This window comes from Lissotriton vulgaris, chromosome 3_1 (genome assembly GCF_964263255.1).
Source record: "Lissotriton vulgaris chromosome 3_1, aLisVul1.2, whole genome shotgun sequence".
NCBI classification, from domain to species: Eukaryota; Metazoa; Chordata; class Amphibia; order Caudata; family Salamandridae; genus Lissotriton; species Lissotriton vulgaris.
The window spans coordinates 281,279,602-281,307,155 of NC_141689.1; the positions used below are offsets into that span (position 1 = coordinate 281,279,602).

Sequence of the window (27,554 nt, forward strand, 5' to 3'; positions counted from 1 at the left end):
GGGTCCCATGGCTACAGGTAAATATTTAAAAATGCGTTGACTTTCACTCCCAAGAGTGAACGTCACCTAATATTAAAGCTTTCTTCCTTTCTACATCTAATGCTATAATATAGTTTTCCAACAGTTCTACCCAGTCCTCCTGGAGGGTTTACCTGGGTGGGGAAGGAACATAGGAGGCACATTTACATTAGATTGTGTAGCCATTGAAGCAATATAAAGTCTTGAGAGAAAAAGAAGCGTAAAACTACTTAAGCAGTGTTATAAAAGTGAACACAAAACACTTCAGAAAAGTAGTATAAATTATACAGTCGAGACGTGGAGGTTTGTTGAGTATTAGTTCTGATATGTAGAAAGTTTTAAAGGTGTGCGAGTCACCGTGAACATGTTTGCACAAACAATGCCAAAAACAAAAGAAAAATTGTACTTGTAAGTGAAGCAAAATTTGGTGTCCAATTCACAGCAAAACCAGTCTTCAAATGTGGAGATCCCTGTGCTTGACAACCGTACTTTGTGCTGGTAATTAGAGAACAATTGTACCTGAAATGTTGCAAGGTAAATAGCCGAGTAAAGTAAAACCAAAATGGCGGCATGTATGCGTGACGCCGCAATGCCGTGAACATGCACACGTCGTGAACGTAAGGACAGTGTGTTTCAGTGATGGAAGTAAGGCAACAAGCATTACGAAGAACGTAGTGAAGTCTAAGCGCAAGCACGCGACTTCAACTGGCGTACCTGCACGGGGGCACTTGATCCCAATGAAACAGTACCTCAAATGTTGGGAAATACCTCAACCAACATATCACGACGAATCGGGAAGAACAGATCACCAACACCTTGATCTGGACAAAGCTTGAACACAGTCACCTGCAACAACTGCCAGGTTGGGTTCCCAAAGTCGTAAATCATCAGTGGAAAATCGTCTTTGTAGTTAATATCGTCGCCAAGTTTGTTATGACGGATCCTGGAAAGACGACAGGAGAATGAATATCTTAATAAAGATATTTAGTGGAGAACACAACCTAGCGTCCGACCACCTCGGGAAATTAGCTGCAACTGACTTTCCTCGAGTGTCATCAGCCTCACATTCTAGCGTGGAACCATAACAAGAATTCCAAGTAAGCAATAATCATAACACATCCTCCTCCTGTATAAAGAAAGAAAAGAAAAAGAATAGAAAGAAACTGAAATGTAGAAATTACACAATACATTATAATAAAGTCCAAGTAAGCAATCATCATAACATTTCCCTTCACCTATACCGATAATTTTTGTTTGTAAAAATTCAGAGCATATCACCTTCGTAGTTTTATTCGTGGATCCTTTTTTTAAGGAACTTCTTAACATAGCGTTACCTGGCTCCGTTTCAAATTTTTACCAGGTTGCAGCATGGCAAACTTTGGTTGTTCAGAACTTTCAGGTAGCCTCTCTTGCTGCACTTGGAGAACTTGAATCGTAACAATAGTCTGCATAATGCAAGACCCTAGGCACCTTGTCACTCCCCTCTGCTTGGTCAGTTGTTTTTTCCAGGTCTACACTTTGCTAGTTAATACTTAAAGTGAATTGAAATGTCTGCTTGGTCCTCTTAAGTTTTGTTTTTATAAATCCTCGTATGCCCCTCTTTCTCACTGAGGATAGCGCTTCTTCAGACACTGTCTGCTCACAGGTCATGGTAGTTTATATATTTCCTATAGAACAAAAACATAACCATTTGGGTAATATTTGACTTACAAGCAATAGCATTTGTACATAGCTATCCCATGAATTCCATACCAGTACCATGGCTGACAGTCCTGTTAGAACAAGGGCAAAAGGTGAACTCGTATTTTGATCATGATGGAAAGCTTTTGTTGATAGAAGCTGCTTCCTTGAACGGGGTGTACTGGAGCCCGTTTTAGTGTACAGCTGAGAGTCATCAAAATAAACATAAGAATAGAGTAGGCTTGAGGGTACAACGAAGGTAGGTAGACCCTAATGAGGAGTAGAGAATAAGTTGTGATTTTTCCAGAAAATGCACTATTCTTCAAGGGATGGACGTGGGGAGGCCATTAGAAAGGGTAATGATTAGCCACCAAGACTAGAACAGTGAGTGCAAGGAACAGGATGCATGTTGGCAGTAGAGGAGCATAGTGCCCCGTGTGGCAAGTACATGTTGAAGCGATGGTGTAGAAATGAACTTGGTGCTAAAGATGACTTTGTGGCAAAGGCACTTTAAAATAATGTGTCAGGCTATTTTAGCTAGTACATTGACGTCAGGCGCAAAGAGATGAATGTATGCCTATTAAGCCCAAGATGAAGCTGAGTGGCAGCATTTTGCACTACATTGTTTTTTTAAGACCAACAATTTATGCTCTTTGTTTGACTGTTTCACGTATACTTGCTTAGTGATTGCATCTTATTTATATTTTGTGCTAGAAAGTTTTTGAGTTGCCAGTATTGGAAAGAAACGAGGATTCCCCAGGAACTGTCTACTCCCAATTCATGATCTTCTGTCAAGTCTTCCAAAAACTTTGATCAACCCATCACCTCACCAGAATCCCAATTTGCCTTTATTAATACCCAGTCAGTAGGCCTAGAAGCACTCAGCCTTCTCCCTCTAGGAGCAGCGTGCTAGCGTTTTACTCCTCAGGAAGTCTCACTCCTCAAAAGCCCTATCTCTGTTTCCAATAAACCCAGGTACAAGAAGCAAAATGAAAACTAGGATAGCAGTGCAGCCGCACAATTTTTGCTTTACCCGCACTTTAGTGTTGTTGCTATGGTTGGCACTGCAGGTACAGTGGAACGACTGCTTAGGCACGTGAGATGCTCACTGAATCCCTAATATGACTATAATTTGGTACTAAAGCATTGGCGGGACCAATTTCCTTTTATGCATTAGAATGGATAGCGCCCTTGCTATGCCACTGTTCCTCCTTTCAAAACCTCAATAGTACTTTCCCTTCCCATCAACTTTAAAATTAAGGGCAGTGAGAAGCTAACGAGCAGCAATTATTCTAGCAATGTTCCAATAGTGTTCGAGACCTTTATACAGATTCTTGTGAGCTCTTCCTTTGCCAAATGCATTATAATTGTAACTATTGACTCTTGCATCTACTTTTTGAGTATTCAAATGTTGTGTGTATATTCTGCCAAAAGGTCAGCTAGGTAAAATAGACTTTTGGAGAGACCCTCAAAGTAGCCTTGCAGCATAATGGGGGGAAGGGTCATGGGATTTTCAACACATTCAGCTACTTTTAGATTTTCTTATGATGGCAACTGCCGATACATCTTCTGTCATTCTTAATCCAGTGCCTGTAGCAAAAGCACCTTTTATGTCTTCAGTTAATCTTTTATATCGATTGTATTGATGCAAGTACTTCCGGCTCAGTTTCTGGTGGTGCAGGAAGCAAGGATTGTAGAGAATATATGTGTTAGCCCATATTGCATTAGTTTGTACCGGTACCTCTCTTCCTCACAGTTGTATTGTAATACATAATTGGTGAATTCCAGTATAAGTAGTGTTTACAGCTGCCGATGGAGGGAGATTGTTCACTCTGAACACACATGCTCAATCCTAATAAACGATTCCTAATAATTTTTTATTGTTTTTTTCACTTAAATATTCATTCTGCGCACAAACTTAAAATCCTGATTTTGGCATAGTACGTCTACAGATTGCATCCTTTCCTTGGATAATGAACATCGCACTCAATACTGTACTTACACATAGTCTTCCAACAGTTGATTTCCTCGTGTCCATGTAGCGATATATAATGCCACTTATTGCACATCAGCAACACTTACTTTTGTTGCCTTTCCTTCATATTACCCATTCTTTATTCCACGGCTGTCTGAGAGTTTTTAAAACTTTCAGTTATTCAGTACCAACACAGCGAACGGATCTTGAAGCCAAAGGGTTGTGAATCCTCCTATAAATCCTGTTGCTGAACGAACAATGGTAGTATGTGATGGTGAATAAGTAGCAGTGTTTTTCTGACAATTTTGAGCCTTGATGATCAACTGAGGACAGCAGACTCCTTATGGAAGCTTCCAATGGAATAACAAGTTAAATAGAATGTATTTCGTAAGGGTTAGTTAAAGGAGTATACAGGACACAAGTACTTGTAAATTGAGCTCTACTGATGAGTTTACAAAAAAGGTTTGGGAAACTCCAGAAACACTGAAGTTTCAGGAATGTACCATTTTGAATTGACTGGAGAGATGAAAAGCAAGAAGATGAAATTGGATGCCAGTAGATCAGTATTTAGAAAAGTTTAAATAAGGAGTTTAGTCCAAGAGAAGGTGAAGAAAGGTTGAGTCCTACAAAGAAATTGATTGTAGGACTACAAACTAGACATATCTGAAAAGTATTTCATGCACATCGCACCAACAATATTTCACATTAATTTATTATAATCATAAAATCGTACCATGTAATTGGCAGTATTTTCTTTTCTTTTTATAACTATACACTTTCTGGTTTTAGTCAAATGTATGGTAAAAAACTGATGTACGTTTATGGTGTGTTTTTCTCTTCAGCTGTCTACCTGCCAGTGATTCGTTTCGAAGAGATGTAGGAAAGGCTATTGAAAACTCAATTGCTCCAATGATTTTCAGTGTTGTTGATAGGGCGGATAAACAGGTAAGCAGCAGGTGATTCTTTCATGTAAAAATAAAAAAATGGATACTATGAGATAATTTTAAAAAAAAATGTTTGCAAGTGAGTGTAGTTTTGTTAAGTCATAGTCAAAAAAGCAATGTTCACTTAAAATAAAAAACATTAATAAACCTGCCTCCAAACATAAATCAAACAAAATATTTTAACTTGTTTGGCATAAGACAACCTTCCTCCAAGCAGGGAAAAGCATGCCCTACTTATAATATTTAGGGCTACTGGCAAGACTTTTTTGTGCTTCGGACCTCCAGCTATTTCACAATTAGGCTTCTCTCCTGAGAAATCTTAAATTGCCACTGTTAAGCTCGATCAAGTCTGGTAGCATTGCTGCCTACATACTAGACTGACTTTCCCTACAGTAGCCATATCTTTCTTCTCATAGTTCATTGCAGAAAAAGAGGTTTTAGTAATGGGCTTTGCTCCCCACCGTAATACAGGAGGAATCTAGCTTTCATAGAATGTGGGACCACTTGCACCAAATGCCCATACTGCTGTGGCTTTCACGTGCCTCGGCCAGCTTTGGAAGATTCTTCAGTGTACCTTGAAATCTTTCTCCTATTCATACTATTGTTATGTATTTTAATATAACCTGTGTAGGCAAGAATACATTTTTTAAAGTAAATGAATGGAAAATAGAATATGCTAGTCTGTAACTTCTCGTATCCATCTACGTTTAATATTACATGGCTAATTCTAAGTGAGAAGTCTGAAATCAGTAAAAGAGAATGATCAATAATTGTGACCTGTTTTAGATCTAACCAATGAAAACCCTAAAAAGTAAAGCCGGGTAACTTCAGAAATAATGTGTATGATGTAGCCACTAAGTTGATGGTTTTGGTATCACACTCTCATGCGTCTTCATCTGCCACAGCAGTGCCATAGTACTTCCCTGAGTCCTATTGAAACTTGATGGCTGTGGTTTTTGCAAATAATATCTAATGCAACAAGAGTAAATAATTATATGTTAATCTCTCCACCATAAAGGTAGATTTATTTCATCTTTTTTGTTTTTCAGTTCAATGTTGGTAATTTGTGTTATAATCAATCATATGTTCATTTGTGCTCATTAAATTGTCTCTCCATTGTGTTTCTTTTTATTAACCTGTGACAGGTAGAGCAGGGTAATGTTGTCGAAGCCATTATCCAGGTTCCTCCTCAGGAACATTTCACTGACCTAAAACAAGCTCTGGAGCTGTACACTCCGCAGATGTTGGTCTGCTCCAAGCCTCTAGAGGCAATAGTAAGACCCCACTCCTAAGCTTTCCTAGTGTATTGCCTGTGAATGCTGTGTGTTTGCAGTGTCTGAAGGGACAACTTAACTTTTGCTAAACCCTAATTTATATTTGACAGTTATGCTACAGTTTTTCTTTGCATTTGTTAGATATGTTATAACGATTAGGATTTTATTTCCCTTGGATACTTTCATGCACTTGCAAATAAAATAAATTCACAATTTGACACTGGAGTAACAAAGGCTGAGTTATATTTTGTCTTTCTTTCCATTGGTATAATCATTAATAAGATGAATGCCCATAATCAGACACAAGTACCTGGGTTGTACAACAGAGCACATTAATTTGCAGCACTCCTTCCCTTGTGATGCTCCATAAATGACTGGTATATGGGATACTAGCGGAATGTTGCTAGCATCAGAAGACACTAACTACTTTATATATAAATGTTGGCAGTCCCATGACTACCGCATTGTCGCACATACAAATAAAGTATGCACAGGTGTTTGGATGAGACGTACAACATAATACCATACATGGTATTGTGAGAAAGTAGTTTATTAGTTAGGGTGGATTGATGTCCACCACAAGTAATAAAGTCACTATCTTGTTAGGTCCAGTCAAAGGTTTTAGCAATTTAAATCTGAGCTCAACCTCTGGTAGCTGTGGCACAAGGCAGACAGGCTCATCTGAGAGAAAATATGTAAGGCATTTAGGAGTACCGAAAGAGTTTACAAGTCAAAAACACACTAAAAATCTTACTCCAATTTAAAATTAAGAAAAATGTAATTAGCAAAATGACAAAAATCCAATTAAGGGGAGCAGGTTGCATACATTTTTAATTATTTAGGTGGAAAAAGCACAAAGAAGAGCAAAGTGCCAATGGTAGTCAACAGTCGTGGTAGACAGGGATCTAGGTGCGATCTGAGGTTAATCTAGATGGAGATGCTCCAAATAGATTGGCCTACAATGGCCTAGAACTAGGGAAGTTTAAAAAGGTTTCTAAGTTCCAGCTGAAAAGGGATTTTGTCATTTCTCTGAAGAAAAGCTAATCTTCACTTTAGGCAAACCTGAAATTTATTCTAATACTGCAGACTTGCCAGTCGCATAGTTTTGCAGTTAGTCTCCTTGAAACTATGCTGCTCAAAAGCAAACGTTTTGAAAATGTTCGAAAACATATTTGCTAGCCAGCCAACCACGGACAGTTTTAAGGCCCTCTGCACATCAGTTAGAGAACGTAGAGACTCTGAGTGTCAGGCAGAGTGCAATAGCAAATGTCGGTCAGCCTCATGATCCTTGGAGTTCTTCCTGTCTTTGGATTTCAAGTGGAAGGTGGTCCAGCCTCCTCAGGGCCATCTCACAAGTCCCAGATGCCAAGTGCAGCAGGTTCAGCCACTAGGCATTCTTTTGTCAGTCCAGCAGTGTTCAATGGAATGACACATTTATGCCTGGCACTGACTATCTAGTGGGTGGGGAGGACTTCTGGGCACTCCCTAACCATTTGGTAAAAGGTTTCCAGGGACAGCCACTTTTTTAGTTGTGGCCCAAATGCCATGTGTCAGGGCACTTTCAAGATGGCAAAAGTCTTCGGCCACAATAAACGTGGATGGGGGTGTGTGTGGTAGTGCTATAGGAAAATCACCAGTGTCCTCCCTCATTTTACACTAAAATCCAGTTTGAAGCTAGCACTGTACTCACAACAAACCTCAAGACCGACGTCTGTAGGGCAAAGGCAGGGTTCTTCAGCATTCAGACAGGAGATACACAAGAATTGTTTTGGCATCCTAATCTCTCCCTTCCAAGTGCACCTCAAGTGTTACATATGGCTCAAAAGACCTGTCAAGAAAGACTGTATAGTGTCAGCAGGATGACCACAGCCACCACTCTGACTAGTCTGTGAAGTTCAGAGGAGAAATCTCTTCCTATTCAGGCCAGCCTTATGTTTTCTCCTGGAATCATTTCACTCCCATTCATGCATATACCTGGACTAGAGCGTAGGCTGGGAGCTGGCAGAGGCTTACACATATTAGTCTTCTGACAATTCATGCAGGTAGAATGTAACTTTCTAAAAGTTATGTTTCCCTATTATTTATTAAAAGTTCCACTTCACTATTGAATTTTAAAAAGCTATTACAAATAGTAATTTAATTATTTTTCTAGCTTGCCTCATTTCCGAGCTAGAAGTATCAATATTTTTAATCTGCCCTCTGGTTTTCTACATAGGACAGCTGTACTTACCACAGTGGCAACATTCATTTTCTACATGTTCCACTTTTAAATACTGTTCACTATATCTTCTAGTCTATAACGCATACATAGGGCAGATTCACTGATATTTAAAAGAGAGGTTTATTTTAACAGGTAGCACTGCAGGTTTTATACTGCAGTTGTCACGCTAAATGATAGGCCGGAAGCCACGTTTTTATGTCACTCTAGTGGATAGCATAATAGGTTCTACAGTCTACAGGTGACATTTAACTTTTTATGCCATGGGCTTTTCCTTGCGAAGGGATGTGTAGCAATATACGTTATAGGCACAAAAAGTCAGTACTTTGCAGAGTGGACGATTGCAGAAGAAATTAAAATGTCATTAACTAGACCGATGTTAAACTGCTAGAAGACCTCGACCTTTTGAAAGCATTGTCACAAGCGCTAATCGGAGAAACAGCCCTCTTGAGCCAATGAATAACCCAAACCGCCGAACTGTGAAACAATATGCATTAACGCTCCAGGCCTATATATAAATGTTACGCAACAAATGATGGACGGATGCTGAATAAATCCTATATTCACCCCGAGTCAAGAGATCTGGGTTGAATCCATTGTTCCTTTGCTCAGCACGCCAGCCCAGTTTAGACCCAGCCATATGCAAATCCGTCTTGACCCTGTTCCTTATGGGAACAGTCTAGACCGAACTGCCAAGTCCGGTCCTCCCTGGAACGGAAACAAGCATCCTGCGGCCGGTTTCAGGGTATTACCCCTCATCAGCCAGGCTAGGTTGAAACCAGTGGCACAGTGAACAAGGGAAATGCATGTTGGGAGAAGCACTCCCAAATTGTCTATGTATGTTATTCTAAAAAACGGAATAAAAAAAACACTACTTAAAAAAAAAAACATCTTTTCATGCTGTGGGCTCGTTTCTGCACCACATACTATTGCCTTATGGAAAAGTTAAATAAGGCAATCGGGGATATAACTATTTCTACATGTTTTAGGAGTCTGGCACATAAACTGAGCAGTATCTCAGTGTGAAGAGTCCAAAAACCAGCATAAACAAATGGGTGTTACTATTCAAAAAGTGTCAAAGCCCAGTCAAAGGGGAATTATTAGGTGCTATCACCCAAGGGTTGCCAGGTACTGGCAAATACACAATAAGCAATACTAACCCGTTTATCACAAATACTAGATGAGAAAGGATTCTCAAAAAGAGAATCATTGGCAGCTTAGAGAACCTTATTTTCACTGACCCTAAATAGCTAACTGAAGATTATATGAAAGCTGTTTTAATTTCTATTTCACTTGGTACTTTTATTGGTCATTTACCCAAGGCTGCATGCAAAACTGCAGTGTAAGCAAGAGTAGGACCTCAGTGGGGCTGCAATAATTCAAAGTTTTGCTCAGTATTTCCCACATAGCACATGTATGGAGGGCCAGTAAAGAGATCGCTGTAATAAGTGTACATGCCCTGTTCACCCAATCTTTGGTTGATTTAGAGGTGGTGATAGTTCTGTGTTTTCAATGCCAGAGCTGTTTTTGGAAACGCCATATCTGACTCGCAGCCAAAGGTGAGAATAGAGTCATAGTGGCTGTCCTATTGAGGGGAGCCGCATCAGTGCCATTCTTGATGGCTGTTTTCCTGTTGGGCACTACCTGGCATGGCAGAACTGGGCAAGAAAAACAAAAAAAGTGCCTCAACACCATCGATGCTGGTCTTATTCTCCCTCTGTGCTGAAGAACATTGAATTCCATTGTTCATGGCGAGCTGAGCTCGTCATGAGCACAGTGGAGCTGTGCCTCATGACGAGCTGAGCTCGTCATGAGCATCGAAGAGGCTAAACGATGGGAAAAATCTTTCAACATTTCTGGGTTATTACTTTTTGTTTTCCAAAGACTCCCACCTACCTATGAGTTTTTGGAAAATAGAATAAACAATGACTGGTTGGCATGCCGTTTCAGTGACAAGGCTGCCAACAAGGTGTGTAACTTCAAATATGATAGGTCAGCTGAGACTGGGCTGCCAGAGGCAGTGCCATCAATGCCCAGCTAGATCGGCAGATGCCTGATGACCCCTAAATTAGGCCCCTCGTCAGTGCCCCTCACCCATGTAAATGAAGTTGTATTGTCATGTTTAGCCGAAACTGATGAATGTAGTTACCCCTTAAAAAAACATGTCACAATTATGGAGGCTGTCATAACCTCACACTTTGACTACAGTAATCCTTTTAAGCATTTCTCCCATATATCTTCTTTCCTGCACCATTTCTGAATTTAAAATGCTTACGTATCTTCTGCTAGTCTCCAGAGACTTATTCCCTTTACTCTGGTAACATTGCTCAAAGCACTTTATGGACAGAATACAACATACTTACAAAAACAAATTCATGCCCATGACTCCTGAAGGGTGTAGAGTCTTCCCACACTATTGTGGCACATAATTCTAGTTTTCTTTTTGGTCTGTATTTTTTTTTATACATTTCCCCTAATATGTCTAAGCCTGCTTAATAAGCAGTAACCCCTCCATCATAATTTGATGCGATTTGTTAACTTCTATCCAGTAGAGTGATCATCTAGCTTTTGGAATGTGATAAGATTTTGATTCATTGGAGACCCACTTCATTTCTTGTTACTATGGTCAGAACCTTCTGCGACTCTAGCCTGCTTACAAAGAATTACATGCTCTGAACTGCAAATTAATGACTATGTAAATGAATATTAATATAAAACCCCTGGTAAACAGTAGACGGATGTAACTTATGGTCTGAAATTGAAGGGGGTAGGATTTAGCATCAACTTATATCAAAACATTTAGCCTCTTTGAGTGCCACGAGGATTTAGGATGATTTGTAAGAAAAAATAGGCAATTGGTGATCTATCTCTTATCGTATAATTTATGTCAACCAGGCAACATTGGTTGGGTTGTAATCAGATAGAGGGCATTCACGGCAAATCTTGAAAAATCATGTTCACATCTATTTGCCTATCTCTATGAAATTAGCTGAAGAGTTACATTGAATGGTAAGTTTTCACTTAGTTTTCTCATGAATTTCATGTTTGTTGGGTGAGTAAACACCATTAGGCACATCTCTTCGCCCTATAGGGGTACGTGTAAAACTGTACCTGTGTAGTACTATAACAAAATATGTATGAAAAAACACGTACCCAGCACTTTCATTCATATTTTGTAAAGGCTAAGTTGTCCCTTATATTTTTGCATGTCAGGACCTGACTTGTATTGCATGCATTTTCCTTGCCTTCGTACCTGCTGGTCATCAGACATGCAGGAAGTTTTGCTTATTGGTGATTGTTGTTTTTAATGTACATTTCTTACTGATTAAAACCAATTAGTAATGTAGTTACCTATTTAGACACTTTTATTTTACCAATGAAATACTAATCATTTAAAATATCTCGTATACCTTGGATAGATAGAGTTTCTGGATTTCCCACACATAACAGTCAATCTGGAAGAACCATTTTTATAAAAGTATTTGCTTGTTTCTACTGTTTATGTTAATGAAAGATTTATTTATTTTGTAATGAGCTACTAGAATTTCAATCCAAGGGTAATTTGCATAAGTTTGCTTCTGTCCAAGATCTTGAGGCTCCTGTACTTGTATTCAAAGATACTCTCATTGGAAAATGTGGAATAATGCATATTTATTAGGCCAGCTATTCAAATACACAAAACAGCATGCTGCTTTTAGTGATGTTTGTGTGTGAAAGCAGCATGGGTTGACTTCTACGTTGTGTGGGTGTACTGTTTCCTGTTGATGGATTGAATTCTCTAACTATTTTGATTGCCTATAATGTTTTGGTATTCTAAAGTTGTTGTGATGTCCATTGATCTAAAAAAAACCTTTCAAATTCTCTGGCCTCACTCTGATGCACCTGCTCATGTCATTCTATCCTCAACAGTCTATGTATGAAAGTTTTATTGTTACATTGATGACCACATACCAGAGGAGTTCAAAAGGGGTGGTGATGGACGGAGCATCTGAACCAATCAAACACTCACACCCAGTCAACAGATCTGGGTTTAATCCATCACCGTTCTTTAGCCCACTCTGTCACCCCAGTTCAGACATGGCCATATGCAAATCAGTCTGACCCTGTGCCTCATGGGAACCGTCTAGCCCGAACTGCCAAGCCAGGCCTTCCCTGGACCAGAAACAAGCTTTCTAGGACCGGTTTCTGGCATTTCAGCCGTCGTCAGCCAGGCTTGCTTGAATCCAGTGGCAAAGTGAGCAAGGGAGTCACGTCTGAGCATACCCTACCAACTTATGGCGAACAAAGCGGTACAAAAGGGGGTGCTGATGGACGGAGCATCTGAACCAATCAAACACTCACTCCCAGTCAACAGATCTGGGTTTAATCCATCACCGTTCTTTAACCCACTCTGCCACCCCAGTTCAGACATGGCCATATGCAAATCAGTCTGACCCTGTGCCTCATGGGAACAGTGCAGCCCGAACTGCCAAGCCATGCCTTCCCTGGACCGGAAACAAGCTTCCTAGGACCGGTTTCTGGCATTACAGCCGTCTTCAGCCAGGCTTGCTTGAATCCAGTGGCAAAGTGAGCAAGGGACTCACGTCTGAGCATGCCCTGCCAACTTATGGCGAACAAAGCGGTACAAAAGGAGGTACATACCAGAGGAGCTCTAGCAAATTGGCCAACCCCTCAATTCAGTGTCTTCTATGCAACTGTAAGAAAGCCATAAAACACAGGCTTATTGGCGCTAATATCATTGTTAACTTTGAGCTCAATCTGTAAGTCTTCACTGAAACATGGTTTAATGTCACCTATAAAAATAGTATGGGGCTGCTGGTACCTCCTTACTACTCTATTTTCTTTGAGATCTCTAAAGTGGGTAGGCAGAGAATTACAGTCCTTTACAAGATTTCAATTCACTGCAAGCAAATACTCATTGATTTGCATTCCTCCTTCTTGTGCTTGTCCCAGGAAATTAAATCCTCAAATCTCCATGAGACCAAATATTATATACTACACTTTTGCTGACAACTGACCTTTTATTGAGCGATGCTTGAAAGACTTTATAGATTAACTAATTGTTTCTAACTCTGTTTTCTTATCAGACTTCAAACTTCATTAGGGTTTTATCAGGAGTCTAGTCAGGAGTCTAGTCAGGTTATTTACACCTTTTTTTGCTCGGTAACCAATGTATACAACACTGCTGTAAACATACCCCGTAAGTGATCTACTCCTGAGTTAATCATACATAAAAAGAATTACCAGTGTGAAAATCTGTCCTTAACAACTCTCTATGGTCAGTAAATTGGCCAGTATTCATCTGTCTTCTTTTACAGTAGAAGATCTTGAAGCCACATTTGCGCATTTACTCCCAAAAAACTCTGTCTCTTCTTTAGCATCAGCAGAAACACTTGTCTTTTAATGCTAAACCCTTTGATACTTGGCTGCAATTCAACGAAATCTTGATTGTGACCTCATGGAAACTATAAGGTGAAACCCGCAACATTTTTCACTACCCTGATCCCTAATTAGCTCTCCCCTTTTATAATACAAAGTAAATCTAATATAGCTATCTTTTGGGCTTTTTTCCAGACTGGGTTACAATCAACTAGACTACTAAATTCTGTTCAAGTCTACTAAAGGTGCTTTGCTTGTTGATGCAAAACATATTCTTGGTGCTAGTGTGTAATTCCTGTTTGTTCTACTTGACTTATCAACTGCTTCCAACACCATTAATGGCTTTACTCATAATAATATTCTGAAAGAGCATACCTGCGTTGAAAATAAATGTACTTAATTGCTTTGCTTCATATTTGATTAATAGATTTAATTTGATCAAAGTCGACAATTCCTTTACCAGGGCTATTAAATTGCCCCAAGAAGTACTACAACGTTCCATTCTGGCGTCTAACCTCTTTAATATTTAACCTGAACCTCTTGATGTTATCCTCAAGAACGCACAGACCTCATAACTAAACACAATGGTGATTCCCAGCTTTATCTCACCTCACTCCTGAACTGCAATTTCTTTTAGATCAGATCCAACTCCATCACTTGAAGTATTCCAACATCCCAGTATACTCTTAGATCGACTCCTGTGTGTTCTTGACTGTAATCCATTGATAAAATCAACCACTATGATTATCTTTCACAAGAAGTGACAGGCTTACCTCATTCCTTGTTAAGAAATACGGCCAGTATGGAATTAGTTCATATTAGTGTTAACTCTGTTCTATTGTACATCTTCCGTACAACATTTTCATGGGGACTCCTAAATTGAAGGTGTCCCTCTCTTCGGCACATTAGTTACTCAAACATTGTGTTTCATTGTAGTGCATGATTAGACATGATCATTGCACTGATTAGCAACATTTGCCCTTCTAGAAATGCTGTGTATGTTTTCTCAAAGTAACCTCCTCCAAGGGCAAACATGATGCCTAGACTTTGGATGGATTCATCCCCACTCTCAACCCTAGGGTTCTCACTTTATTCCGCTCTCACACATACCTTTTATGCCAGTAGGGTGGCAGAAGTAGCAAACATTCATTTCCATGCTTTGAAAAAAATCTGCCGCCTCATTTAGCCTAAACGTTAGTGGCAGTCCCTGTGCTGGACATCATCAGACTGGACTTTAGGAACACAATACTAGTAGGTAACCCTGATACATCTATTGACTCATGTCTGACCATATCACCCTCAGACATTGTGTCCTTTACTGGCTTCCCATAATGGCCAGACCCAAATTTAAAATCTGCTGTCTAGCTTACAAGACAATTCTTGACAATAGCCATTCCTACCGAGCAGACTGGTGGCCAAAAAATCCCAAAAGTTGAGATGCATTCAATAAAAATGAATTCTCTAACTTATTTTACGTCTTTCAAAATCCCACCCCTCTTTGTAAAATCTACACATATATAAGTCTAGAAAATCCAATGGGGAACTTCATCTGGTACCTGAAAAAGCACAATCAACATAGACAGGGTGAACATCCCATGCTCAAAATTAACTGAAAAATGATAGTAACATATTCATATTATCAAAAGCTCAGCAGTGGTTACTGGAAAAACGCAGCAGACTCCCGTGGTTGAGTGCTCATTAAAAAATAAGGTGTTAAGGAGCAATGCCACAAAGATTGGCTGCATCATGAATTTAGTAATGAGCCTGTGCTCTTCACTGAATTAGTTTTTCACCATCTAATTGAAAAATATGAGCAAACTCGATATCTATCATCCACAGCAACACAGTGGAAGAATCCTTATGTTCAAGTTGGAGGAAAAAACGTACTGGTCTAAGTTGATATGCCTTGACGTACTCTGTCATCCAACTAGTGGGTGACCATGAGTATGTAGAATCAAGAACTATCACTGGGTGAAAGTCCAATCTCCAATTTACTTAAGCAGTGAGCTACTGAATTTCTATGGAAAACTCAAGAGAACTATCTCAAATTAAATCATGCTGGGCAGTTATCTAATTTTTCATAAATTTTTGGGCTAGACGCCATGATGTACTGAATCGAAACGAATGGTGATCATCTTCTGTCAGAATAACACAGGAAATATTGAGAGAAAAAGATCTGAACTATGCTATTTATATCAATGTTTGATATGAATCCCAATGTTATTTTGGAAAACAAGCAAAATATGGTAACAATTAAAACCTAACAACAAGTTTTGTTGTGGATATACTGCTCCCAAATAAATGAGTCCAGCTGGGTCTTGTAAAAAATGGAGACTGTTGGAAATGTAACCATCCAAACACCAATCTGGTGCCTATGTCTGTTGAGCTTAGGAAAACGTAATTCTTAGTCTAATGAAATGGTTGGAAGTATTCACCTAACAACTTCTTTTTATGTCCATTTGTCTAAATTATTAGCCCTTTTTAATGATGGCTGCTCTTGTCTCACTACTGGCAAAGCTCAGATATGTTGGGTTATTACTAGCCTAATGTTTGAAAACAAACAATTTTGAAGACAGGGTGTCTTCTTCCTATCTGAGATTAGAGTCTTGTATTGCAGAAATGCAATAACTGGTCATTACTGAGTGCAGTTTGTTCAAAATGTGAGCTGTTTGCCACACTTTTCATAGTACCAGAGTAGATTTTCTGTGATTGACCGGACCTTTTACTAGGTATTTTGCCTCTTTGTGATAACATTGTTTGTGCTCAGTCTTTTTCCACCCCCTTTGTATGTAATGGATTGATATTTCCAAACTCTAAATTTTAAGCTAATGTGTCATATTCCACGACTTATAAAGAATGTTGTTATAATTAGAGCTGTTACAAAATAGACATTGTTATTTATGTTTATACTTTGGAACTTTATATTTACAAGCATAATGCATGTTTGCTTATATGGATGTATGTATGTACTGGTATTTATTTGATGGGTAATATTATGCACATTTGGACCTAAAGCATTAGTGACAGAGAAATGAAATGGTCTCAGAAGCCAGGATACCATTCTCCATGGAGTATCCATGTTGTGAACCTCTACTGAACTGAATTAATCATTTTCTGGAGCTCTGCTGCAGCCTCTCATGCTCTACTCTCTGAACTAAGAATCTCAACTTCTCTTTCCACATTCAGCAAACATGTCAAGACCTAACTCTTCAGATAGTTCCCAAACTAGTGACAGTCTTTATGAGCTTATGGTTATTATACAGTTAGTATATTATTAACTTCTTTCTCTCTGCTGCTTCACAACTGTGCTTTAAACCACCACCCCCATATGCAGTGCACCTCTGAGTACTGCTAATGTTTCTATAATACACCTATCAGTCCTGATGCGATATATAAATTGCTAAACATTTAAGTCGTCTCGGAACAAAGACCAAGTAGGAATTTCAAAGCCATACTTTTGCTCTGTAAAAGGAACAAATTATGAACGGAATGCTGAACTATGCAAACATTTACCCCCAGTCACAAAGATCTGGGTTTAATCCATCGTTCTTTTGCTCATCACTCCACCCCAGTTTGGACGCAGCCACATGGTGGTGCTTAAAAGATTTTTATCACTCCCCCACGGTATAATGGTTCAGGCCACAAAGAGAGAGTGCAATCTGGTTTCTTGGAACATGGCGGCCTCTACTCTGGCACTAAGATATTTTAATATTATGAAAAACAGTGGTCCATAGGATTAAGTTTTCACAAGAACAAATGTAAATATAGACTCCAATCAGTGCTATATTGATTAGTTTTTCAGTGCCCAACCGGGCCTGAAATTTTATTTCAAATATAAACAATTTTAAAAGACCATCAAGGAGGTCTAATGCAAAAGGTGATAGGGTACAAGCCTGTACCTATCCAGAGTACACTCTAAAAGAATTTAAGGGTGAGACAGTAAGCAGAGAAAAGGAGGGTAAAGAATATCAGGCAAAAAGAACATGGGAGCCAATTGTCCCTTGCATCAATAGCATATTCGCAAGGCAAGTTCAGACAAACAATTCATGTAACAGTATCAACACAATGGGAAGGTTACAGAACTGAAAAAAGTGTTGACGGCGTTTCGATCCCCTTCCGTATTTTCGTGAAGCCGGCGGACTGCCATTGTGTACAGCGCCCGCGGAATGCTCGTATTACGAGTGGAGGAGCATTGACTCTGTGCGAAGAATAATTTGAATAATTACTCACAAGAGGTCGGGATACAGTGTATCACCACGTGACTCGTCCCAAGCGGGTATTATCCCCTACAGGACATCGGCTTTTCTCAACAATCCTATTAGGAAACCGAGGCACCAGCCTCCCCACCGAACCACCGCGCCTTGACTCATAGGAGGGTCCTGTAGACCTCTCGAAAAGGTTTTTCCAAAAAGCACATACAGGCAATACATTGTTTTAGTCCTGATGATGATCCCAGTTCATTAGGAGCCGGGGATCGAAACGCCGTCGACACTTTTTTCAGTTCTGTAACCTTCCCATTGTGTTGATACTGTTACATGAATTGTTTGTCTGAACTTGCCTTGCGAATATGCTATTGATGCAAGGGACAATTGGCTCCCATGTTCTTTTAGCCTGATATTCTTTACCCTCCTTTTCTCTGCTTACTGTCTCACCCTTAAATTCTTTTTGAGTGTACTCTGGATAGGTACAGGCTTGTACCCTATCACCTTTTGCATTAGACCTCCTTGATGGTCTTTTAAAATTGTTTATATTTGAAATAAAATTTCAGGCCCGGCTGGGCACTGAAAAACTAATCAATATAGCACTGATTGGAGTCTATATTTACATTTGTTCTTGTGAAAACTTAATCCTATCGACCACTGTTTTTCATAATAGCTGATTGCCCAAGGTCCCTAGGTACTTATTGGGTCCCCCTTGTTTCTGAAAATAGACTAAGATATTTTAAAGCATTGTCGCAGGATGATGAGGTGGTCAAAGTTTCCAAACTGTGTTGGGAAGAGATCCAACGCAGTGAGAGGATGTGGGCAAAGGCCTTAAGAACCAGAATAATTGCACTAAGGAACCTTCATATAAATAGTGGGCCAGTTACAGCTTGGCTCCCATTTCCAGGCAAACGAGCACAGAGGGAATCTGCTTCTGTGGCGTCAGAATCTATCGACCTGTTGTATCTAAAGAGTAGATTATCCATCAGCCTCTTGTTTGCCACATTGGGCCACAATACAGTTTTTCCCTATCTATCACGGCTACCAGACCCAGGATTGAGGAATGAAATTCTAAGGCTAGGGTGGGATGTAATCCAATCTACTCATCTCGCCGACACAGGATCAGGGTACAGAATAATAGTGGTCTCTGCCCCTGCCCTCTGAAAGTTAAATGCACCCTTATGCATATTATTATAGATTGTGTATTTTATTTGGCAAATAGAATCAAGTTTTTAAGACCTCTGTTTTTTTAAATATGATGCCTCCATAGGAATAAAGCTGTAGAGCTATTGTCCGAAATGCTTAATTTCGATGTGGCGGTTGGAATTGCTTGTTTTTTACGATCTGTAAAACAACATTTTAATCATGAAACGTAGTGAGTTGGATGGGGGGAGGGGAGCTAGGAGTGGGGTTCTTCTAAATGTTTTATTCTCTTTTAAATGTTTTAATTGTTAAGTGTGACTTTTTCTTTAGAATGTTTTATGGACAAATGTCTAAATAAACCATTTAAAAGTTCAAATGTTCCCCAACATTGCAATATGTATGTATTTTATATTGTATGTATAGGGCTCTGTTGTCCTTGTGGTTAGATCCACGCTAAAGAAATGCTGTTGATAAATAAATAATACAAGCAAGTAGTGACCTTTTGGTGCTTCATTGCAAGTTTAGATATTTTTGTGGTAACAATTGAGTTAAATATCCAAATACTGGCAATTATTAAAAAAATTATAATAGCTATTTTCATGGTGTCTTAATAGCTGTTTTTGTTAAATATTTTTTCTTAAGTCAAAAGTTGTTAATTTGCTTGTAGCAACACACTATTTTTACAATTTATCTTTATTCCTCAGTTGCTAATTTGCCCTCCTGTAACTCGGTTCTTCTATGGACGCAGAGAGTGCTTCCATAAACTTCTAATACAGGGAGATTCCTCGGGGAGACTCTGTATTTGGAGTGTGCCAGATACCTTTGAGCAACAGGAAAATCCTGAAGGTATGTGCAATCCTCTCGCTATCAAATTGGTGTTGAGCATGGAATGTGATTTCTAAGTCTTCAGCAGTTTTTTAAAATTGTTTTTTCCATATAGATATGCATCTGATAGTCCCGTTAGCCTAGCAAGCCGTCATATTATGCTAAACCTGATTCGACAGAAGAAATAATTATTATTGTTTGATGAGAATACTCCTTCAGTACTTTGCCGGCTGTTTCTTCATCTGCAGATACTTATAAACCTCAACTGCCAGGAAGCATGACTTACTACAGTATCCTGCCCGTCTGCTGCTACGTCAATTTGTCTTTTAGTTACATTTTCATAGCAGTACCACTGATAAATATGCTTGTGATGCAAGCCTTGTTTTTTCACGAGTCAAGCTGTTAATGGAATTGGAACTTATTTCCATTTGTTCTATAGTTGTAGGTTTGACTGTTTCCAAGTTAAATATGCCTTGTAAATTATAAAAATGTCAATTATGAAGGTTATTCAAAATTTCAAGGCACAATACATGCACCCTTCACTTCAACACAGCAACTTAAAGTCAGTAAAACGGTTTCTTAGGGTCGATATAAACAAATGCATCAATACACCCTCCACCATGGCCGCTTGGCGTTTGAGGTGGTCAGACAGCCATGGGATGTATGGTCTAATTGGGGATGCTCCAGTGAGTTGTGGGTCTTGTCTCATAAAATGTATTTCTCAATCGATGTTTGTATGTTCTTAATCCTTAGTAGCATTATCAGATTGTGATGGCATATTGTCGTTGTCAGACTTTTTACCTCGTGTGGCTTGCCTATGACTGCTAAGGGATACTGTATCTTCGCTTCTATTCTCTGTGTGTTTATATACTGCTCCATTTAGGTTCTGCAAACTTTAAGTATTCTTTATGTTTACATGGTGATCGTTCCGGTACCACAAGCTCAGCAATAGGCAAGAAAGCAAGACCAGTCTCCAGAGGTGGTTATCTTGGTTATACTGGAGCTGACTAGTTCAGACGACTCCATAGTCTGCTCTTATGAATGTCTTGACAATCAATCATCTCAAAATGTAATAACTTGCTTGATGTGAATTCTCCTTTGACAGCCTTTAAAAAAGGTGACACCCATACACGTTGGAAACCACAAATACGGTCTACCTTGGCCACTGTTTACTGGTTCTCAGCTCTAAACCTCTCATCAGTGCTTCATTGCCATAAAAGTCCCCACAATTCTTCTACATCCCTGGGCTTTAATTATATGTTTATGTTTCACAAATTGTACTTTCTGCTCTCTGTTCATGGAAAATAGGTCAGCGTTTCCAGGGCCTTGGTGAACACAGGGTTCCTGTGTTATTTCCCATTGGTTGAAACTGAGTTTTGTCAACACAAATGTTTGTTGATAAGGATCTCAATAGTTGTCCCCATGATTTAGCTCTTGCGGAAAGTAATTATTTTTCCTAGCTCATAATGGCAAGTAAATAGGTCTTCAATGCATTGATATATTTTGGGAAGTGTCAACAGTTTGTTGCCTCGTAGCCAGTGTTTCGTACACGAGAGCGGTTTCTTCTGTTTGACTATACGGTTTGTTTTAGATGCTGTTCAAATTGCTTTCTCTGTCTTCATAAATTTAATTATGTAGCTGCCAGTCCGGTGTATTGTGACCCTCAATTATTAGGTGTCTATTTAGTTTCTAGTCTGAACGTCCCTTCAATTGTAACTATGGGATATAGTTTCACTTCTCAGCAGAAATGGAGGGAATTTTTATTATTAAGATAATTACAATAAAAATTGTCTGAGGTTATGCATCTTCCTATCTGCACTGGTGCCGGCAATTCTCACAACATATACAAAGTCCACGAGGACTACTTGGGTTCAGTTTATCGATTCCTTGTAAACTTTAAATGATAATGCCACTACTCTGACCAAGGAGCTTTTGATTTTACTTACAGCAAGATCTTTTCTACCTCGTTGGTTTTTACTACAAAAATCCTGGGTTCCGAATCTAAACATCAAAACATTTTGAAATGAAGCCAGGACATTTGTGGCTCGGAAACTTGAGCTAGACTTTCTGAGCTCGCAACTCTGTACTCTTTCAAATTGGGCCCCAAATTCCTTGCTTTTTTAATCTTGATTCACAATTTCCAGGGAATCCCAAGACTTGAAAATAAAATCCAAGTATTTATTTTGTCATCAGAACAGCTATAATATAGGGGTCACATCAGGATAGATTTGCCCAGACCCCAACGGAAACTATGACCGTTGCACATACAGGGTAAATGGACAGGTGATTTGCATTCTGCCAAGTTATGCTTACCTGTTTTAGGCGTGCTTGGAATCTGACAAACCTGTAAGGGACTCTTATAGGTGAAAGATAGATTGACCCCTCCCTGAACACACAAAATCAATTCACACACAAGCAGTGGTATTATCAAACGATTGCTATGCTGTGCTCTGCTATGCTATGCTGTGCTATGCTTCTGTGTATCATAAATATAAGAATTATCATCTTAATAAGGAATACATCCGCAAATAAAAATAGTATGAGTGAATGCAAAATGCACTCCAAACAGTGTTCATCGCACATCTCTAAGCAATCAGTCCCAGAAAATCCTGGTTGCCTTGAAGCATCATTGGGTTTATTTTTGTAGTAAATACAACTTTTGGTAGCAGTGGTTACTGAATCTCAATCGAAATGCCAAAGGTGGGGTCAAAGTGATCATTTTACACCTATGTAAGTGAGGTATAAAGTGGTGCTCTCATGGTATCCTACATTTTGCTACCATTAGGTCTGCACTGATTGTAGGGTCTAAAGGGTACACACTATAAACATTACTATGGAAAATGACACTGTAATCCTTGAATAGACAAATCGTCCCAGACTGTTTCAGTAATCCAACTGATTTATTGAAAACATGTCCCAATTGTTCATGGTCTTGATTGAAAATTCTTTACAAAAGCTAGCAGCTGAAATGTGTTTTGTCTTCAGAGATCTTTTTCAAGGCTGCAATAATTATAAACATAATAGATGTAGGTTTTGATAAACATGTTGGGATAAATGACAAGTAGGAGTGAGCCAAGCATGACATAAACGTACAACACTAATACAGAAGTGCCTTGCGGCAAAACCTAAATAAACATTTTCATAAATATAATTAATACACCTAAAGAAAAACAATATGAAGTATCATGCATATAACAAAACAAAGTGAAGTGCATGACAAAGTGCCAAAACAAGGAGAGCCAAGCCAACCCAGTGACTGCATACCTACCAACAAGAGCAGATGATTTTTATTTTAAACAGTTTTTTAAATTTAGTTTTACAAGCAAGAGTCGAACATCATACAACAAGGAACATTTCCATCCTACAACATGCATTATTATGTAGTAAGTGTGATCAGTGCCCATGTCTAACATTCTTTTCTGTGGACTTCCAACAGCATTTCAGGTCATCACATAATCCACCAGAACCCCATATGTCCGTTTTGGCGGAGCTATTTGTGACTTTGGCTCTTACTAGTCTCACATCGCCAGCCACATATATTGAGCTATGACAGATGGCAGACAGGAACCACGTGACCTGTCGAGAAGTAAAAATGTCATATGGGGCCCATGTATCTCTTTGCGTTGTCGCTTCATAAGCATTAGTTCCCAGTTGCATTTCCAGCGCATGGCAGCCCTTCGCCTAGGCAGTAGGAATAGCATAGCTAGCAGGGATATCTTTGTCATTGCCAAAGAGAGCAACCAGGAGTATCATGGGTAGGGAGTGACTAACTATGTTCCTCAGACAAGTATAAAAATCCCAGGACAGCTCAAGGCCAGAAGCAGAAAATTAGGGTCTTCACATCCACAGTGAAAGCACCACACATGCAGTCTAAGGCCCATCACTTTCAGGCTCTCTGGAAAATGTGGGTTGTGCCACTCCACAGGCACTCTCAGTAGTAGTAGTAGAGGAAGGCATCTAATGGAGCGCAGCAGGACACAAATGCACAGCTTGTCAAGACAGGAACTCGCCAGTAGGGTACAGATCCCCCAGTGTGTTCAGCCCCAACCACTTTAACTGCTGTTGTACTATTTTCTCTCTCATGGTGGGAGTGCAGAGTTGTGCATGAGACGTAAGTCAGTGGTGTAAAGGCAGGGCAACTGCTCCCTGCTTCTCAACTAGTTCCATGCCCATTTCATGCATCTAACCGTATCAATTTCAGGAGCTGGTCTTGTCGGTGTGTTGCACAATACCATAGCTAAGTGGCAGGGGCTGGTATTATCCGCCTCCACTGCCTCTTGGGGTGGGTATTGGGTAGGGTGGAACCAATGATGAGCGATTTGGACATGCACGCAATAGTAGTAAAGTTCAAAATCCGTGGCACCGAACCCTCCCTGCTTAGGCGTGGGCTGGTGAACAACCAAGACTCTCCTCTTGGTTGTTCACCAGCCCACGGCATTTGGATCTAAAGGGAGCTTTGGAGGATGAAAAAGGCTTTGCTCAGTGGCAAAGGAATGTTTATGAATAGGTAAAAACATTTAGGGAGTAGTACAATTTTAGCCGTCGCCAGTTCCGGCTAAGGACAAGGGCAAACACCTCCACAAAGGTATGTGCTCTTCCAGCCACTCCACAGCTCTCCCATCGTTTTCTTGCCACAGGAGCGTATATTCTACTGATTTGGATCCTCAGATATTGCACAGAGGAACTCGCCCACTCTAGGAGGGAGTTCCATTGGGAACTAGTTTACTGTATCAATCGAAGGTAAAATTACACATTTGTCTTGTTAACTGAGATTCCCTTCAAGATTTCAAAGAGTATAAACTTACAGAGTACCGGGCCTAATTTTGCATTGGAGTCCTGATTTATACAGTGACCTCATCCGCATACATAGATACTACCAGCCCGTCTAGTATGGTAGTCAAGGCCCCACTCAGAATGGTGCTGTCTCAGCCGTACCATGAGAGATTCCATAGCGATTGCATATAGAATTTTGGAAAGTGGCCATCCCTGCCTCGTCCCCCTACTAAATATTGTGGGGTCCAAGATGATTCCAATATCATGCAGTCGAGCCAGGGGTAGCGCAGAGAGGAGGGTAATCCACTCAAGGAATTTGGAGCTGAACCCTAAGCATAGGAGCAGCACAAATGGGAAAGGCTGTTCCAGGTAATCAAAAGAAGTTTTTGTGTCTACAAAAACCGCCACTCTGGGAAGTTGTGGGTTCATAGTGTGTAGCAGGCAAAAGAGAGTGCAACAGTAGTACAAAGTAGAGCACCCCGGAAAGAAGCCAGACTGGTCGAGGCGAACTAGGTTAGGGAGAAGAGGCAGCAGCTTTGTTGCAAGCATGCGTGCTAAGATTTTATTATCTGTGTTCACCATAGATAGCGGTCGGTAGGAATCACATAAGTTGAGGGGCTTGCCAGGCTTCAGGATCGTGATCATTAGAGCCTCACTAACAGTTGCCGGTAATTGGTCTGACTGCATAGTGAAACCGCAAAGTATATGTGCTAATCAGGTGTGTTAGAACAACGAGAGAGAAATGAGTACCTTGGTTAAATATTTCAGAATTTGTGTCATCAGGCATCTAAGGAATGATCAATGAAGTATTTCAAGATTAAATATTTCGTAGAAGGGGCGTGGCTAAGCAACATGGCCGACAGGACGTAGGCTCCGTCGGCTCCCGGCAGGCGGCCACAAAAATCCTCTTAAAAATATCCTTCCCAGGACTCTTGGGCAGTAAAGAAGGTGTCCACAAACCCCGAAAGCGGAGGGGCACATCCTGACCTACTTTGTGGCTGTTAACTGGCTGGGAAGCGGAGGCGACGGCCCGGGCGCTGCAGAGGTGGTGCCGTAATCAAGCGAGGCCGGGGTCTGCGGCCTACCTCCACGAGATGGAGGCGACCTGCCACCGGAGGGCCCACTGACATCGGGACCCCCGAGGCGTGGGGAGCGTCGACGAAAGAGCAGGTCCCACTGCCAGCTGGGGCCCTAGCTTAGAGAGAGACGCCTGAGGCAGGCTGAACAGCACCGGTGGATCCGGAGGCGATCCCTGCGCCGGACTGCACGGAGCGGAGGGGACTGGAGTACGCGGTCGGAGCCCTGCCGGCCTGCACCTTAGAGGGGCGATCCGTCTTGGGAGGCGCCCACTGGCATCGGGGGCCTCCTTTCTGATTCGGAGATCTGCAGGCTGCGGGAGGCCTGGCGACGGGCCTGAGCGCCGAGGCAGGTGAGCCCGGTGGACTGGCGGTGGGGGGCGCCTCTGGCCTTACTGCGCTGATACTGAGGGGCAGCAATCGGACGGAGGGGACTTCCTGTGTCGTCGGGAGCCTCTGGGGGCCTGTAATCCTACTGGTGCTGCTGCGGCTCGGCACTCCGGGCGGTCTGGGCTGAGGCTGCTGCCGGTGCTATTAAGGCGGGGGAGGCCCCGGGAGCTGGGCAAAGCGTGTGAAAGGCCCGGGAGGGCTGCAGAGACGGCAAAAGGGCTCCTGCTAACGTCTGTGGACCGCCAGGGGGTCCGCTAGGCCCTCTGGCCGGCCGACGCTCTTGTGGTGTGGGAATATCCTGCATGGTGAAATCAGGATTGAGGCTGCCAGTTCAGGACTCTGGGGACTGAAGCTGGATTACAACGTGTGACTCCTGACCGGTCCCGGTGGAGGTGTGAGACTCCGCCTTCGTGGACTGAATCAGAGGGACTCCCTCGACCACGAGGCCGCCTGATTTAGCAGCAGGGGAGAGATGATGGCCCTGGAAATAGTTGATGGTCCTGGCGTGCCCGACCTAAGCAGTGGACGCAGTCCCCTCTCACCTGTGTGATTTACCCAATTACGCTGGGACTGGCCCCGACGCGGCATTGGTATTGGGCTCCGGCACTGAGGACATACCGAGAAGGGCCTGTGAAGCATGAGAGGGACACTGTGGTGAGTTGGTGCGGACAGAGTGAGAGGCAGTGACTGGGGAATAGGCCGTGTATCGCCTTCATCCACACAGGTCTTGACGTGGGTCTGTTAGGAATTTCTTTGCCACCTAGGGGCCTTGGGGTGAATCTATTTGATGTCTGCAATGCGTAAAGATAAAGCGCCCCGGGCCTCGCAGTCAAACACCATAACGCAATATACTACCCAGCGGCTCCCCTCGCAGAGGATCACGCGCCAGTCGGGGCAGGACGAGGGGGATGTGACTCCCTAAGAGCCCTCCTGGGCGGAGTTGTTAAAGGCTATTCAGGGGTCCCATTCTGCCCTGGAGCGTCAAATTGAAATGGTATCCATTGATGTGAATTTATTACGGACAGACCTGCGAAAAGTGTCTGACAAGGTTTCTGATGCGAAGGGGAATATCGTCCAGTTGCAAGGGGAGGTGGTGTCCCTCAAAAAAACAGTCTCTGTCACGGCTGCTGCTCCTCGGGGTCGGAACGATGCTCAAATGGGGTCCACCTCCAGACCTCCCTGCACTAAATTGTAAATTGATACTTGTATAGCGCACTACTCACCCGCAAGGGTCTCAAGGCGCTTGTACGAATACCGCTGTGGAACCCATCCTGGCTTTCCCTGTGAGGCGTCCACTCCTGGGCACCCCCAAGGTGGAGGCCAGGCATCCTTAGCGTTGTGGGGGCCGTTGTGGAGATTAAGCAAGCTATTGCCCAGAGTTGCAGAGTGGGACTCCATGATTGTAATAGGCACCAAAGCGTGAAATTTTGATCCCAAGACCCGCCGAGGCAGGGAATTGAACCCTGGTCACGGGTTAGACCTCTGCATCAGGGTCTGCCGCTCTAACCATTGAGCCACACTTCTCCACTCTGACTATCAGAAACATACAGAGCACAAAGGCAGTCAGGCGAGGGAAAGGTAGGGGTAGGAGCAGCAGGGATAGGGACCTGTAACAAAAGAGGACATAAGTTAGTACGCACCTTACTCCCTACCTATT

At 41.4% G+C, this 27,554-nt stretch overlaps 1 protein-coding gene across 4 annotated transcripts in view; it reads left to right on the top strand.

The window, feature by feature from the left end:
• The window catches only part of WDR7 (WD repeat domain 7), a 1,275,554-nt gene that overhangs the window by 116,195 nt on the left and 1,131,805 nt on the right, over positions 1-27,554 (top strand). For 2 of the 4 annotated variants that reach the window (XM_086960437.1, XM_086960436.1), the window contains exons 9-11: positions 4,516-4,618; positions 5,763-5,891; positions 19,538-19,679. In XM_086960437.1, coding sequence (XP_086816563.1) covers positions 4,516-4,618; positions 5,763-5,891; positions 19,538-19,679 — 374 coding nt within the window. The remainder of the gene's footprint in view (positions 1-4,515; positions 4,619-5,762; positions 5,892-19,537; positions 19,680-27,554) is intronic. The other 2 variants (XM_086960439.1, XM_086960438.1) reach the window with 1 other exon arrangement.